The following is a 15,857-nucleotide window of genomic DNA, read 5'->3' as shown; positions in this document are numbered from 1 at the left end:
GAAGATGGTTGAACCTCAAAATAGGCCGCTCATGATCGACGTTGGCCAAGATTTACAAATCCGGGCAAGCGCAGCCTCGTCCTTGTGCTGCGAACAAGAAGGCACAAGACTTGACATCAAAAGGGTATTCCTTTAAAGAGAGGATCCCACAAAACTATATGTAGGGAATTGGATATTCTCTTCTAATTGACACATCTCTATTGCTGAGTTATAGCACAACGTATGTTGATCACACATCCTGCTCAATCTCGTACTCACTAACCCCCATACCCCATACATGGCCCATATCTACAACCCAATCCCTACCGACATTGACCCTCCATTTCTCTTCTGTAAAATCATCGGCAGCAGCAGTGCCCGTGGTGCCCGTCGCTGCACTGGCTCCATGAAGACCTGATCCTGTAGTCCGGACAACCAGCCGAAGCTTCTCCAATTCGCCCAGCTCACGATATACTCGATCACTCACGACGCGGCCAGGCCGGTTTGGTATGCCATGCGGGTGGACAGCGCGAAGAATTGCCAAGACTCGTTCCAGGCTGAAGGGCCTCGGGATACCGAGGTTCGCATTAGCAGCGAAAATCGATTTTGTCCGAGACTTTGTTTGCGTTGTAGCATCTGGGTTCGCGTTTGGCGTTGTTCCCGTCTTTCGTTTCGTAGGCGTCTGTCTGAGTCTTCGAATCTTCTTGCTGGTTGTACTTGAGGCGGAGCTCAGGCGCGAGAAAAGGAGGATGTCATGTTTGGGCGCAGTGTGACTGGCTAAGTAGGAGGATATAAGGACAAGCGTAGGGAAATGCTTTAGCAGGGGTGGTCGCCGTCGTTGCAGGACTTTCGACGTAGGTATGCTCGAAGTCGGAGCTTCAGTCCAACCAGCTGCTCGTTTTGATGGTGTCGTGGGTGCGATCATCGTTTCTTGTGCGGTTTTGGTCTGTTGTTGCGGCGATTGAGCAGGAAGTGTATCATGCAGGGCATTTTCAGCTTCCGAGTGAAAAAGTGCACGATTCTTTACGAGTAGTTTTGCAAAATCCCATGTTCGGTCCCTCCCCGAACCTGGCGGTTTCTCACCCGTCAATACTGGCCGAATGAATGTGGGCCATAAGTTGTCGCAAATCTTGCGAAATGTTTCTATGGACGTGGAGGAAGTAGCGGAGATAAGAGAGTCGTAGATGGTTATAGCGAACTGCGCGTATATCTTCGACATATTGACCACTCCCTTCTCAACATCTGCTTGGGGAAGCGGCGACAGTGGTGAGGTGATTATCTGAAGTGCTTCGGACCGCGAATATGGAGGAAAGTGAACATATGGGACGCCGGCTCTCTGCAGCATGAGAGGCTTGGGCGAATTCGAGGTTAGGAGGACCGACAACCCAGGAATCTGCGCGAGATGTTAGCGTCAAAATTCGGTCCCTGTGTCGGCAGAGGCGTATACCTGATCGCCCAGTCGTGCCAAAGCCGGCAGCAGTGTCGGTCCGGCGTGCTTCAATTTGTCAATTCCCTCAATGACAACCACGAACCTTCTCTGTCCGGCTCTTTCAAACAGTTTGCGTAGATTCCCAAGCAATGCATTGATGCTGTCGATTCTGTCGTACTGCCCGGTTTGTGATTCTTGCTCGAAGGCCGAAACGCAGGATGCAAAGATCTTGGAAAGGAGATGTCGCTGCGTGAGACATTCTCTGCTTCTGAGAAGCGCATGTGGGATTTCCCTCTTATCTAAGACGTTCAGAATCACCTCGCTCTTGCTCGTGCTCTCAAGCCCGTAGGCGACGAGAATGGGGGGACTTGGGAACAGGTCCTATTCGGCAAGGGTTAGATCATTGGGTTTGATTTGCACTCTGCTTGCTCGGCTGGGGAGATTTCATACATGGTAGTAACTTGCAAGTTGCCTGATTTGGGTCTCTCGACATGGGCAAGTCTGCAATAATGAAGCGAGTATATGTGGCGGGAGGAGAGCCGTCATTGCTGGTATGTTGGTGGAATTATAGGTGCAGACAAATCCAACGCGTCTTTCTCTATGACGACGCGCTTTCCCACGCGGCCTTCTCCACGGTTTTGACGAGGCTGCACAAGGCTTCACTCTATCTAAATAGCACAGCAGCAATCGTCCAACTTTACTCACGAACAGTACTAGTATTTCATGCCAGAACATTCCTACAGATGAGCTGAGAGCTATCACCGCGGCAAGGTAGAAGGAGGATCATTGAATAGTTCCGAGCATCGCTCCAGGAATCACTTTTCTAGCTAAGGGGTCTAGCCTCTGTCTGATGGTACAGGTTCAGTCGCCCTCTAAGGGGTACCTAACCAAGAAAGACCTGCTGACTTCAAGTACACAACCAGACCCTCCATGGTAACAAGGCGCTCTTCTTATCCAATATGAGCATTGCCAATCTGCGCAGCAGACAGCTCGCGCTGCATTTCAATGCTTCTAGGTACAAGCTGCCGCTCCAAGACCCATGAGGTATGTGAGATGTTTTGGCGTCTTCTTTCCAAGAATAACATAATCCTTGCCAGCTATGATGAAAACCGAAAACATAAAGGAAAACTTGCTGTGCAAAACCATCATCATGCTAGTCCTCTGGCCTCCTGCCAGACTGATACTGGACCGGTAGCTGGCCTTGAGGCATAATACAGTGAACATGTTGGGGCCGTGATTTTGTGTCATGAAAAAACTTGAATTCTTTTCCGCAGGTTGGTACAGTCGTCGCAAGAAACATATCCCAAGATAGAACAGTGGTGGTCGCTGTTCTTTGAATGTCTTGTCGGAAAGGGAATGCTAATGGTGGTCATTATGTCGTGACTCGTAATCGCATAGAGAGCCGGATTGTGGTGAGCATGCATGATCAGAGCATGTTGTTGGGTCCATTGACGTAGCCAGCATAACCATTCTGGCCAAGGTCGTTTCCGTAGGTGTTGGCATTGTACATGTGTGGAGCTGCATCGTGGCGAGACATGATGCCGTAGCCGTTAGTATTGACATTGTCATCTGTGTAGCCGTTTGGAGTGCGCATGGTATTGAAACCTCCACCAACAATCTGAACATTGCGACGACTGTTGGCGCGACTTCCACTGAAGCTGGCAAGGATGTTGTCGTTGGTAGAAGTGGTGCCACGGCCCGGAACATCGATGCCCATGATCTTGCTCGCAATACGGCGACCATGTGGAGTCTGCTTGATCAGTGGAAGGATTGGACGGATGGCATCGACAAGGCGCATCTTGGTCTGTGGATCAGCGAACTCCAAGGCAGTCTGGACGACGTAGTTGGCAAACGCATCGCGAAGCATCTTCTCCAGCTCACTGCCCATCATCATCTCCTCAATCATCATTTTCTTGGTGTCAGTATCTGCAGTGCGCAGACACTTCTCAATGACGTTGGAGCTGAACTTCTGCTTGGACAATGCAGGGATCCGACTGCCGAAAGTGTCGCAGAGCGGTCTGGTGAAGGAAGGTTCGTCGAGGTCCAGAATATACTGAACAACGTAGTTACCAAATGGATCTTGAACCAGATCAAAAGCACAGTGAGTGATTCTGCCGATGAGCTGAGCACGCTGGAAGCCCTGAGCATGGTCGATGCAACGTTGCAAGACACAGCACCCATGACGATGAGTACCGACAACAACACAGAATTTGCCAACGGCGTCGTAGATGAATTGAGAACGTTCAGCTCCGAGTCGAGTCAGACACTTCTGCACGACGTGGTTTCCGTTAAGATCCTGGACCAAGTCGACCACTCGTGGAGTCAATGACTTGATGATCGTCTCGACTTGTTCTGGAGTATGGACGAATTCAATCATCTTCTGAAGAGCACGGGTGCCGTGTTGGTTGAGCGCAATCGTAGTGAGAGCAGGAGATGCGGCATTGATCAGAGTGGTACGCTGCTCGTCGTTGCAGTGCTCGAACAACTTCTGACAAAGATAGTTGCCGAATGGATCTGTCATGAGTTCAATGATGTGAGGGCATGTCTCCACAAAGATGGCCTGGATGTGTTCTTCGTCTCCGTCTTCAAGTTTTCGCTGGAGGTAACGGCAACCATGCTGATCTTTGCAGAGTTCATAGAGACTTCCACGGTAGGACTCGAGTGGGACGTTGTTGAACCGAGCTTCATCGTTGTGATTGCGTCGGCCTGTGCCAGAGCGTTGCAGTTGGCCATTGTAGACATTGTTAATGCCGTACATGCCTTGACCCTGACCATATGCCTGAACAGCTCCACCAACCGGGGCCGATGGATTCATCTGACTGACGTTGTAGGTTTGCATGTTGTAGGCGTATGGCTGAGGGGCTACGGCGCCGGTTGGGCTGCTCATCGCCATCATAGATGAATCAGAATTCGCAGCGTAGGAAGTGTTGAATGGGGCAGCGCTTGCGTGCAGGTTTGAGATCGATGATGTAGGGACGAGAGACTTGTCTTCGATCTTGGTCGCACCGTTGGCCACTTCTCGACTCTGACGGTTGTTCACTGCGTTAGCAGGGATGCGTCCCAAACTGACGTTGTGGTTATGGAATTGCTGGTCAGCTTGAGTCTTGGAAGGAGTCAACACGGTATCCAGCGTCAAGGACTTCTTGACGGTTGGGACGTCGTTGGTGGAATAGGAAGTTTGAAGAGAAGCTGGACGAGTTACCGAAAGACTCGATGATGGTAGAAGTGAGGATTCTTCAAAGGTCACTCCCATAGAGTGGCGCTGCGACTTGCGTCTGGTCAGATCCGCTGGGCGATCCGCTGGAGGACTGTTGATGTTTAGGTTGCTGAGAACAGGTCTGTACATAGACGAATCTGTGTGTGGCATGCTCTGGTGAGCTGGTCTGTAGCGAGAACCAAGGGTCCAGTCAAGATCTGGATCTCTGGAATTTGCAAGATCCAGAGCAGCAGAGTTGGCGGAAAGCTGTGAATATTTATGAGCACATTCCCAAGGTGGGAAAAGAGAGAACGCATCGCACGACGTACCTTGAGACCGTCACTCGTCAAAGTGGGGAATGTGTCGTCACCCTCAAGCTGCGCAAAGGCCTTTGCAACAGGTGATTTCAAATCAATGGCGTTCAAAGACAGATGCTTGTCATCGTCTTCAGGGTCGAAGAAGAAGCTGGTGGAAACAGGACCATAAGAGTTATGTGCAGTGCCGCTCACGCTCAAACGAGGATGACGATTGCTGTTGGCGGGCATAGAGAAGCGGTTCAACCTAAAAACAAAGAGTCAGAGATGTAACAAAATAAAACAAAGATGAAGAGTGAATAGTAAATAGTGAGGGTAAATTTGGAAAAGGCGTTGAGTTGAGAGTTCAGTTTGTTGTTGAGGTGAGGCGAGAGTGAATCACGTGTAAGGGGAAATCTCAATCACGTGGCCCTTTCACAAGGGGCAAGTGAGGCGAGACAAATGCTTCAGAGAACAGTGACAGGCTAGGACAAGCACTTACATAGCAGCAGCCCGAGTGCCGGGTAGATCCTCAGGGTAGTATTCGTCCTCGTCAGATCCGCGACGAGAGCCAGGGACTGACTTTGCTGAAGGCTTCTGAGATTGGCTCAGCAGACCGTTGCCGGAAAGGCGATTGGTGGGAGGAGAGGTAATTTGAGAGCTGGACTGCGAGATGCGATTGCTGAGGCCGGGTGGTGACATGATGCTGTTCATGGACAGTCTGCTGGAGCGCGAGAAACGGTTCGAGAAGCCAGCTTCTGCATACTCGGGAGGAGTTGTAGGCTCACTGACAGGGCCGGTGAAGCTGATTCGGTTCAATCTCGTAGAGATCCGTTCGAGGTCTTGACCATTGCCTCCCATCTGCAGGCTTCGTTCTTGCAACTCGAGAAGACGAAGTTGCTCTTCTGCCTTGCGCTTAGCGGTTTGAATGTCGTCGTACATCTGCTTGTTCTTCGCCTGCGAAGAAGGATTGTTAGCCGCCATGGCAAGCTTGAAACGATGAGGAAGATGACAGAGCTCTTAGCGATGGAGGGTGTTGGTGAGGAATCCATATGAAGCGGCTCAGGACCATCTTCACCGAGATATTTAGAAAGCCCCACTCCGCAAGTCACTGGACTAACGAAACTTCCAGCACACAATAGACTATTGTCTCATCCAAATACAATGGGCCAAGCTCTCAACGGTGTTACACAAAAACATGCCTACATACCGCAGTTGGCGTCATGGAAGGATATTGTTGTCCGAAAGGCCTTGCAGCAGGCATCTTGCTCGAGTCGGTTGTAAATCGTCTTTGCAAACTCGCACGCGCATCGTTGGACGAGGTATGTACGTTTGGAAAGAAAGGACTCTGTTCCCTCGTCGAAGAACCATTGGGGCTGAATGCACTGTCTGCGTCGGGCGATCGTAGGTTCGGAAATCGCAGCTCCTCCATGCGGCCACTGAGCGTGTTCGGGAAAGCCATATCGATGATCTACATGGTGGCCGACTTGTCAGTTGAACTTTCTCGATGTCATATAGCAGATAGAACTTAGAAGTCAGGAGGCTCGTGGACCCCGTGGCCCTGGATTTTGGCAGGTCGCTTTGACCTAGGCGCTAGCCATACAGCAGGGACAGAAATACCGTGCGTCGGGCCCGACCCAATGTTCTGTAAGGACACGTACCTGGGCAGGCTCGAGCGTTCCCGAGAATACTGCTCGTGTCTCTGAGTCGGTTGCAAATGACTTTCGAAGCTCGAGCTTGGGAGTGATGTTGGGGAAGATAGGCTCGTTTTCGCGTGGTTCAGAAGCGCCGGCAGCAGGGAGAACAGCGAGGTGCAGCGACGCTGCGTGCGCTCTCCCGGTAGCGAAGATATGCTATAAAGACAGTGAGAAAGACAGACGCAGCTAGAAAGAAAATGATGTTGTTACAAATGTGCAGAATGGGGAGAGAGACCTCGAGTAACAGGGTTCAAATCTGTAGAGTAGTAATGGAGGTCGGAACTCGATTCTTGGGCTTTTGGGTGGTCATTTCGGGCAAGCGCCAAAGTTAAGCCAGCGTGCCCAGTGGGTAGAGGGTCTAGACGAGGTTGTTAGGTGGATTGTGAGCCTGCTGCAACTCGGCGTGGGCATTGTTGGCTGGGGACCTTGCCTCTACCACTCAAGGACGACAACTGGAGCTTTCTCTGGTTAGCTCTTCGGGCTAATCCCAAGTGACCGGGGGTCGAGCGACAAGGACCGGGTCGTCATCGCAAGGTCGAGGTCTTGACGGAGGGATGATGATCGACTTCAGATCCCCTTGCTTCGCTTGGGACCTTAGCAGCCCTTGCTCAAGCATATCAACGATAAATATATGCACACCGTGGCATACCCAGCTCACACAGATGAACACAACCTCGGTGCACGCGGTTCGTTGCTGCCAGCGTCCACCCTGGCTTCATGGCGAACCCCTGGAATCCGCGTTTTAGGTTCCGCGAGGTTAACTGCTTAGCGGGGGCTTCACGATCCGTTAGTGGGCTCGCCGCCCGAGGGGCTGTTGGTAATTGCCCCTCGACACCAGACCCACGACGCATAAAGGCTCCAAAAGACGAAGCTGCGAGACAGTAATGGACAGGTCAAAGCACCAAGACATCTGCACACACCATAGCCTTCTGATGCTGCGGTGGTACTCTCCAAGGGATTCAGAATATAGTGTCCCCCTGATGTAATACCATGCTTGAGTCAGCGCCTCTTGCCACGCAGACGATGGTTGCGCCAATGGAAAGAATTCTTCGCTGTGCATCAACGCCATGGGCTTGGTCTCCTCCCTTCCAGGTGAAGCTCAACAATTCAACGACCATTTGCTCGTCAGACAAGAATGGTCATGATGTGGGGAAGCGGCGAGCTTGGTCTTGATGGGCGCTTTTTGGTCCCCCAATCCAGATGGTTCAAAGACCACAGGCAAAAAGGCGGTCAAGAGAAAGGAAATAAGGGGTCCGCTCCAGGTTGGAGCACCAGGAGCACCTCTCCAATCGAATGGCTGGTACCGCCAGGAATGGGCGCTCCCGACAATCGAGATCAGAGCGCACGATTATCTTCATAGCTTTTTTGCCTTGTCCCCCCTCGTGTGGTGGCCTGTATGGTTTGAGAGTGTTCGGTCGACCTTGAATCGCGCAATAACCCAAGGCCAATGTCGAACATTAGCATTTCTGGAGAATGTACCCCACGGCCCGGCCGAGGTCTTAGACATCAATAATGCTAGCTTTACGCATTTTGATGTACCCGAGACAGACACCCTGATGATCATACCATGGGTGAGTAGCACACGGACGAAAAGAAGGCAGTTCCTCATTCTCTCTGGCCTGCCTGAAGGTCCAGGATTATCCCAGCCACCTTATGTTTGATTTCACGACGGTCAAAAGTATCCGTGCTAGTTTTCCTGCCGAGGAACGCCCATCACCAAAGCGCCCAAGCAAGGTGCAGATGCAGGATGATGTCGCCAATTGACCCTGCATGACGCCCTGGGAGTATAGAGAACATTCCTGGCGGTCGTCCAGAAGAGCAGTAAGATCGGATCCCATGTGCAAAAGAATTCAGCTTAAGTGAGCGCTATCGCTCAAGACTGAGGTGACGTCCTCTGATCTCTTTAGAGCGACGGAAGGGGGGATCATCTCTTAGACTCGAAGCCACGGTACCAGTACAGGAATGAATGCCTGGATCCGACCTGCATCAAGGATAGCACGGGCGGTAATGCAGAGGCAGCCCGCTGCAGTCCCCTGCATAAGGAAAAAGCCTTTTAAGCAGAAGCCCCGCCACTCCGTATTGGTCATTGTGCGAGGATTCGGGCATACCGTGGGAGTGTGTGGGCAATATGCACCTTTGACTTTTCCGCTCCAGCCAAGGGGCTTTCTTTGAACTGTGGTTTGGCACCTTTGGTCAGCTGTGGTACGAGTCACCAAACGACGATACCCAAACGGCCATCAGAGTGCTTGCATCCGGACATTTTCGTCCGCTGGTTCTTCGATGTATGGGGCATACGTTGCATGCTGCCTAGGCGAACAAGGCACTTTCCTTCCAGCGTCAACACACGTATGGAGTAGTGATACGGATACTCATTCTGACCACATCGTTGCGCTCCCAAAGAGCCCCCTGGGTGGCCTCCCATGCCGACCGGCCTCGCCGGCAAGATCGTTTCCACGTGACTCGCTTCACCTTCCCGAAATCGCCTGCCCCGCCTAACACCGCCTACCGCATAGGGATCATCACGGCTGCGGTGGTGGCAGAACTTTTTATGTGCGGCGGGAAAGTTGCCCACCGCATTGCCTGACCTTTTGAGCCTCATGGTACTTACACAGAAAGATTCACTTCTGAAGTGCCACCGCAGATTGACGATGTCACGGTAGAGCATGCGACTTACCCTCAATCCTCCTATGCTGCCTCTTCTGGTGACATATGACAATGCCACCCAAGAGAAAAGCCGACGGCTCTGAGGCCGCGCCTCAGCAAGCCTCCAGAAAGCCTGCCGTTGCCAAGGTGGTAAGTATCGACTCGTCTTCACGGTTTGGAATTCAGATGGGCCTGACTTCGGTAGAAAACCGTCCCACCGAAGCCCGTCTCCAAAGAAACCCCGACCGAGTCGGCGGCTGTGCTCGATGCCCGCAATGCGGAAGGTGACTCCAAAGCTGAGAAGCATGGTCGCAAGCCCTACCACCATGCAGATAGCTTCGACGCTGCCCTCGAACCCTTCTACTATGACAAGTCTCTGACGGATCCCATTGACACGGCTCGTGACAAATGGAACTTGGTGCCTGCGTTCCTCAAAGTCAAAGGACTAGTAAAGCAGCACATTGAGTCTTTCAACCACTTTGTCGAGGTCGAACTGAAGAAAATTATTCTTGCTGAACCGGTCATCACAAGTGATATTGACCCGGACTTTTACATCAAGTATGAAAACATTTATGTTGGCCGTCCACGACGACATGATGAGCAGTTTATCAATGATGCCAAAGACGAATCTACAGTCACACCGAACGAGTGCCGCCTACGTGACATGACATATGCTGCTCCGATTTTGGTGGATGTTCGATACACAAAGTCCAAGATCGCTTACCGGCGGAGAGGGATGCCCATTGGTCGCCTCCCAATCATGCTACGGAGCTCAAGATGTGTGCTGGGTGGCAAGTCGGAAGCCGAGATGTGCGCCATGGACGAATGTCCACTGGATCCTGGCGGGTATTTCATCGTCAATGGGACGGAGAAGGTCATATTAGTTCAAGAGCAACTCAGCAAAAACCGTATCATTGTCGAGGCCGACCCCAAGAAAGAAGTGATAACGGCTTCGGTCACCAGTTCCACCCACGCCAGAAAATCGAAGAGTTACATCGTCCTGAAAAAAGACCTGTTGTACATGCGCCACAACATCTTGAACGAAGACGTGCCTGTCTGCATCTTGCTGAAAGCAATGGGCGTGACGTCTGATCTGGACATGATGGCTATTGTAGCAGGCACCGATAGCGTTTTACAGGACGACTTCGCCATCAACTTTGAAGAAACCATCAAGCATCACATCCATACGCAGCAGCAGGCGCTAGATTATCTGGGAGCCCGTATCAAAATCACTCGAAAACCTACACCATTTGGACAATCCCGCAGAAATTATGTCCAGGAAGCTTTGGAGGCGGTCAGCAACGTTTTCATTGCCCACGTTCCCATTGAAAACCTCAACTTCAGACCAAAAGCCATATATATTGGGCATATGGCACGCCGTGTCTTGATGGCCAAGCAGAACCCTGCGCTCGTAGACGACAGAGACTATGTGGGCAACAAGCGACTAGAGCTGGCCGGTCAGCTACTGTCGCTGCTTTTCGAGGATTTGTTCAAGAGTTTCAACTATGCTGTCAAGCTGAATATTGACAAAGTGCTACGAAAACCCAACAAGACCGAAGTAGCCGACCCCTGCAATGTCATGATGGGTCATGCAAATCATATCACTCAAGGGATGAATCGAGCTATCGCAACTGGAAACTGGAATCTTAAACGGTTTCGAATGGACCGTGCCGGTGTCACCCACTTGCTGAGCCGACTTAGCTTCATTGCCTCCCTTGGTATGATGACCAGAATATCAAGTCAGTTCGAGAAGACTCGAAAGGTCAGTGGTCCCAGAGCCCTTCAACCATCGTCTTTCGGTATGCTTTGTCCTGCGGATACCCCTGAAGGCGAAGCTTGTGGCTTGGTCAAGAATCTTGCTCTTATGACCCACATCACGACGGATGACGAAGAGGCGCCGATTAAACGCCTCATATTTATGCTTGGTGCAGAGGACATAGTCACCGTGGGCGGATCAGAACTTTATGCTCCCGGATCGTATCTTGTTCTTCTGAACGGCACTCCTGTGGCTACAACCAGACACCCTTCCCATTTCCTGACCTCATTCCGACATCTGCGAAGATCCGGACGTGTCTCAGAATTCGTGTCAACATTCATCAACCATCACCATAGCACAATCCACGTCGCAACCGATGAAGGACGCATTTGCCGGCCACTTATCATTGTTGAAGACAAGAAATCCAAAGTGACCAAGCGCTATCTGAAGTCTCTTCGCCAGGGGTCGATGGACTTTGACGACTTTTTGGCCAGAGGCCTTGTCGAGTACCTCGATGTCAACGAAGAGAACGACAGCAACATTGCCCTGTATGAGCCCAATATCAACGCAACGACCACACACTTGGAAATCGAACCCTTCACGATCCTTGGTGCTGTGGCAGGGCTAATTCCTTATCCTCATCACAACCAGTCACCCCGGAACACGTATCAATGCGCTATGGGTAAACAAGCTATTGGGTTTATTGCAAACAACCAGTTCCTCAGAATCGACACCTTGCTATACCTCATGGTATATCCACAGAAGCCGCTTGTCAAAACCAGAACAATTGAATTGGTCAAGTACGACAAACTTCCGGCAGGACAAAATGCCACGGTGGCAGTCATGTCATACAGTGGATATGATATCGAAGATGCTCTTGTGCTTAACAAAGCGTCAGTCGATAGGGGCTTTGGCCGTTGTCAAGTGTTGCGCAAATATCCGGTGAGCCTGAAATTCTACGCAAATCACTCCAGGGATGTAGTTGGAGGACCTACCATGGAAAACGGTGCTCCGATAAAAGCACATGCTTTGCTTGATACAGATGGTATCGCATCTGTCGGTGCCAAAGTTAGCCAGGGTGAAGTCTATGTCAACAAGCTGGTCCCTGAAAATGCCAACTCTTCGGGCTTGTCAGATACTGGCTCCAACAATGCTACACACATACCACAAGCCCAAAAATATCGACTACCGGATCCCAGCTACATCGACAAGGTCATGGTGTCTGAAGTCGAGGCTGGACACCAGCTTATCAAGGTACAGACTCGACAGACAAGAGTACCCGAGGTTGGCGACAAGTTTTCCTCGAGACACGGGCAGAAGGGTGTCGTTGGTATCATTGCCGAGCAGGTCGACATGCCGTTTTCCGATCTTGGCATCACTCCCGACATTATTATGAACCCTCACGGTTTTCCCTCTCGAATGACTGTCGGTAAGATGTTGGAACTTGTATCTGGCAAAGCTGGTATTTTGAAGGGCAAGTTCGAATACGGGACGGCATTTGGAGGTAGCAAGTTGGAAGATATGTCCAGAGCCCTTATCGAGGCCGGATACAGCTACGACGGGAAAGACTACCTCACTTCTGGTATCACTGGCGAGCCTCTTCCAGCTTACGTCTTCACTGGTCCGATCTACTACCAGAAACTCAAGCACATGGTCCAAGACAAGATGCACAGTCGTTCAAGAGGCCCCAGAGCTATTTTGACAAGGCAACCGACTGAAGGTCGATCCAGAGATGGTGGTCTGCGTCTGGGAGAAATGGAGCGAGACTGTCTCATTGCGTACGGTGCCTCGCAGTTGCTTCGAGAACGCTTGATGTTGTCAAGTGACAAACATGAAGTCGACGTTTGTGAATCTTGCGGTTTCATGGCGTTTGGACGATGGTGTCAGCGCTGCAGTACAGCGGGCGAGACCGGATCGAACGTGGTCAGAATGACGTTGCCATATGCCTTCAAGCTTCTGCTCAATGAGCTGGGAAGTATGAACGTCAATACGAAGCTGATTGTGTCGGATGAATTTCCTTCTGACGGGTCGAGGAGGGCCTAAATCACCTCATGTCTTGGGCGAAAGGGGTAGCGGTGACCTGGGCGGTGCAGGGCTTACGATGACGAGGGCACGGGAATGCATGAAGAGAATGATTGTTCATAGCATGACAGCACAGCATAGCGGCGGGGACATATTTCTACGTAAGCCTGTATCGGGCTCCCGTGGGTCACAATGCATGAGCGAAAGGCGCATTATCCTTGTCGTTTGGTCACTGAATCAAAATTTTTATCTGAAGAAGAAATTGTACAAAACACAAGAACACAATCCGAGAAATAGTCCATCAATACTACCTCACGCAGAATCCAATCGCAGTCTTGGATATGCTTGGCCTGCATAGGCATATGCGGTGTTTCGACATCCTTCGCAGTAGATAGAGGAGCCACTGCGATCAGCCCGACGCAATGCCTGCCCTCGCATTTGGGGTCGATAAGTTGCCATCCTCCTTCTAGCGATCTAGATCACTACTAGTAACTTGATGCTGCCCGACACCGGCAAGCAGATTCGGCGTGGCTGGCTCCTAGGTCCACGCGAGGCTGGTTTGCGGGCGGGGGAGGGTTAGCCTGTGCTGGAGAGGTAGATTTGCGGTTGGTAGATTCGCTTGCCGATTCTAGTTCTGGTTCGCGTTTGCGTTTGCGTTGGCCTGCGGCTGCGGCTGCGCCTGTGGCGGCGCCTGTGGAAGGGGATCGTTGCACCACAAGCGCCCACTCGCCGAGTGGTCATATAGCCGCTTCCAGTTCCCTACAGGCTGGAACAGGCTTTTCGGAAAGTGTCCATACTTGGCCGCGGGCAATTTGAGGCTACGCACATCGTGGTTGAGGAAATCATCGGTCACGAGTTTATCGACTTCGCTGTGTTTCGGGCGGAAGCCCGCGTCCCCAAGGGGCATGTCGTTGATCTCGTGGCCTTGGAAGTACAGTTTCTCGGAGTGCTCGGGAACGTCGTTCTGGTCGGCGGCGGCGGCGGCTGCGTCCTGAGGAGGAGGAGCGTTTTCGGGGTCCGCCGCGGCTCTTGCTTCACGACGGGCTCTGCGCAGGCGGCGCTCGGCGAGGCGCAGACCACGACGGGTGGCGTCGAGGAGTTCGAGCTGCGTGGGACGTGCGTCCGGGTTGGGATCGATACATCGGTGCACGAGCTGGCGGAGGCGGCTGCTGTAGACGCCGGGTTTCTTGGTGCGGACGGCGGAGACCTGGTGGTTGCCCTTGCGTACGTATTGTTGGTGGGATTTTGCGCGGACTAAGACGAGGTGACTGTCGCCCCGGAGGGTGATCACACTATACATTGTCGCTCCGACGCCGTAAACCTGGAGGTTTGTTAGCCAAGGTGTAACAAAGATCAGGTAACATAATTTAGGGAAGACGGTGGTAGCTCACATTTGTTGCATGGTGGAAATGGACGTCATCTTTTGTTCCACTGCGGTTATCAACCTTTTTTTGCCAGTATTTGGCGTGGAAATAGTCGGTCCGACGGTTGTCGTCATCAAAAGCTCTTATCCAACCCCCTGTTGGGTTCCATGTCCAATGGACACCATACGATGTTTGTTCCTAAGTAGCAGTTGTTAGCTGTCGTAGCGTACCAGAATAGTCAAGGGTTGGCCTTACCGGGGGTGCGTATGAAGTGGTCCGCCGCCACCAGTGGTCCTTCGGGTTAGTTGGGTCTTCATAGGAAGAATACAATGACAACCCGTAATCGGATAATTTGCCTTGAGGGAAGTCGTGCTCGTCAGGGTTCTCCGGAGCGAAATCCAGAAGAACGTTGGATGGCTTGATGTCAAAGTGGAGGCAGTACCCATACTTCCTGTCTTCTGGGTCAACTGCTCTTGACCATGCCAAGCTGTCGACCGCCGGAGAATCGTGGAGCGCCTGACAGGAGATTGCCAGGCGATGAAAGACGTGCCAGACGAACACCTCGGGGAGGTGCGTGTCCCAAGCGCGGTACAGCCGCCACAGGCGGTCGAGAGAGTCATGCGGGCAGAACTCCAAGTAGAACCTGTACTTCCCTGACGTATGCGCAACGTCCCCCGAGATGAATTTGTACCGCCGCAAGTGCGGTGCCGCTCTTTCGTCATTGCCATTGAGCTCGCTTTGAACCACAGCTTCTCTGAGTAGTCGAGGATATATCTGCTCGTCGGGTTCGAACCTGGTCCTTGGTTTTACATCCTCTTTCAGGGCGAGTTCATCAACGGCATTGTTGTTCTCATCGCGCTTCTGCCACAGTCCAACCCGTCCATAAGAGCCAGAGCCCAGTACCCTGACAGGGCCCCATTCTGCATCCTTGGTTGGATCGGCCTCAAATAATAGCCATTTGAGCATGAATTGCAAGTTTTGATAAGTCCTACCAAAAGCACCCCTGTCGTTTCGTTCAGCCGACCACGCGTCATTGAACGGGCGGTTGTCATGATGCCGAGGATGTGGAGGCACAATCCATGAGTTGCCTCCTGCGAAGTCGGGTCGTTCTAGTTCACCTGCGGGTCGAGCCACCCGGCGCCAGCGCATTGTGCTCGATGTAAGTTAGGAAGAGGGAACAAAAATTATAAGGGAAGGAGGAGTGAGCCTTGAAAGTAATGGTTCAAACACAGAATGACATGTTCAATAGTCCAATATCGAAGAAATTGAGAAGGGGTGTAGAGTAAGCCTTTTCTACCTTTATGCCGCATGCATCACAGCAGAATTGAAGGACAAAGCCATCTGTCAAAGAGGGAATGCCATAATACATCCACCTTTGCGGTGAAGAAGTCATATTCGAGGACTTTGCAGGAGTGGCTGCAGTGAGTGGTAACAGGGTCTGCAGCTATGCAACCGATGTCCACAGGCAAAGCGCATGA

The 15,857-nt window shown here is 51.8% G+C and overlaps 4 protein-coding genes across 5 annotated transcripts; 1 reads left to right on the top strand and 3 right to left on the bottom strand.

The window, feature by feature from the left end:
* Positions 1-152: 152 nt before the first annotated feature.
* Positions 153-1,954, bottom strand: PV05_02540 (uncharacterized protein; the record flags this gene model as incomplete). The annotated part of the gene is made up of 3 exons (XM_013463118.1): positions 153-1,372; positions 1,427-1,789; positions 1,859-1,954. The coding sequence occupies 3 exons, from the start codon at positions 1,952-1,954 to the stop codon at positions 230-232; spliced, it is 1,602 nt and encodes a 533-aa protein (XP_013318572.1). The 3' UTR covers positions 153-229.
* Positions 1,955-2,145: 191 nt separating this feature from the next.
* PV05_02539 lies at positions 2,146-6,840 on the bottom strand. 2 transcript variants are annotated; one of them, XM_013463117.1, is made up of 5 exons: positions 6,559-6,840; positions 6,108-6,368; positions 5,400-5,854; positions 4,934-5,165; positions 2,146-4,871 (listed from the first exon to the last, which is right to left on the bottom strand). In XM_013463117.1, the coding sequence occupies exons 2-5, from the start codon at positions 6,357-6,359 to the stop codon at positions 2,835-2,837; spliced, it is 2,976 nt and encodes a 991-aa protein (XP_013318571.1). In that variant the 5' UTR covers positions 6,360-6,368; positions 6,559-6,840; the 3' UTR covers positions 2,146-2,834. The 2 variants fall into 2 exon arrangements, with proteins under 2 accessions (XP_013318571.1, XP_013318570.1); XM_013463116.1 differs by having other exon boundaries at positions 5,400-6,368.
* Positions 6,841-9,107: 2,267 nt separating this feature from the next.
* Positions 9,108-13,274, top strand: PV05_02538 (uncharacterized protein). Its single transcript, XM_013463115.1, has 2 exons — positions 9,108-9,387; positions 9,443-13,274. Exons 1-2 carry the CDS (start codon positions 9,304-9,306, stop codon positions 13,034-13,036), a joined length of 3,678 nt encoding a protein of 1,225 aa, XP_013318569.1. The 5' UTR covers positions 9,108-9,303; the 3' UTR covers positions 13,037-13,274.
* Positions 13,247-15,854, bottom strand: PV05_02537 (uncharacterized protein). The gene is made up of 4 exons (XM_013463114.1): positions 15,677-15,854; positions 14,635-15,532; positions 14,407-14,577; positions 13,247-14,336 (listed from the first exon to the last, which is right to left on the bottom strand). The coding sequence occupies exons 2-4, from the start codon at positions 15,526-15,528 to the stop codon at positions 13,644-13,646; spliced, it is 1,758 nt and encodes a 585-aa protein (XP_013318568.1). The 5' UTR covers positions 15,529-15,532; positions 15,677-15,854; the 3' UTR covers positions 13,247-13,643.
* Positions 15,855-15,857: the final 3 nt, after the last annotated feature.

The sequence above is a fragment of the Exophiala xenobiotica genome, assembly GCF_000835505.1.
Source record: "Exophiala xenobiotica strain CBS 118157 unplaced genomic scaffold supercont1.2, whole genome shotgun sequence".
NCBI lineage: Eukaryota > Fungi > Ascomycota > Eurotiomycetes > Chaetothyriales > Herpotrichiellaceae > Exophiala > Exophiala xenobiotica.
Note: the sequence above shows the minus strand (reverse complement) of the source record. Positions and strands in the feature narration are given on the sequence as shown.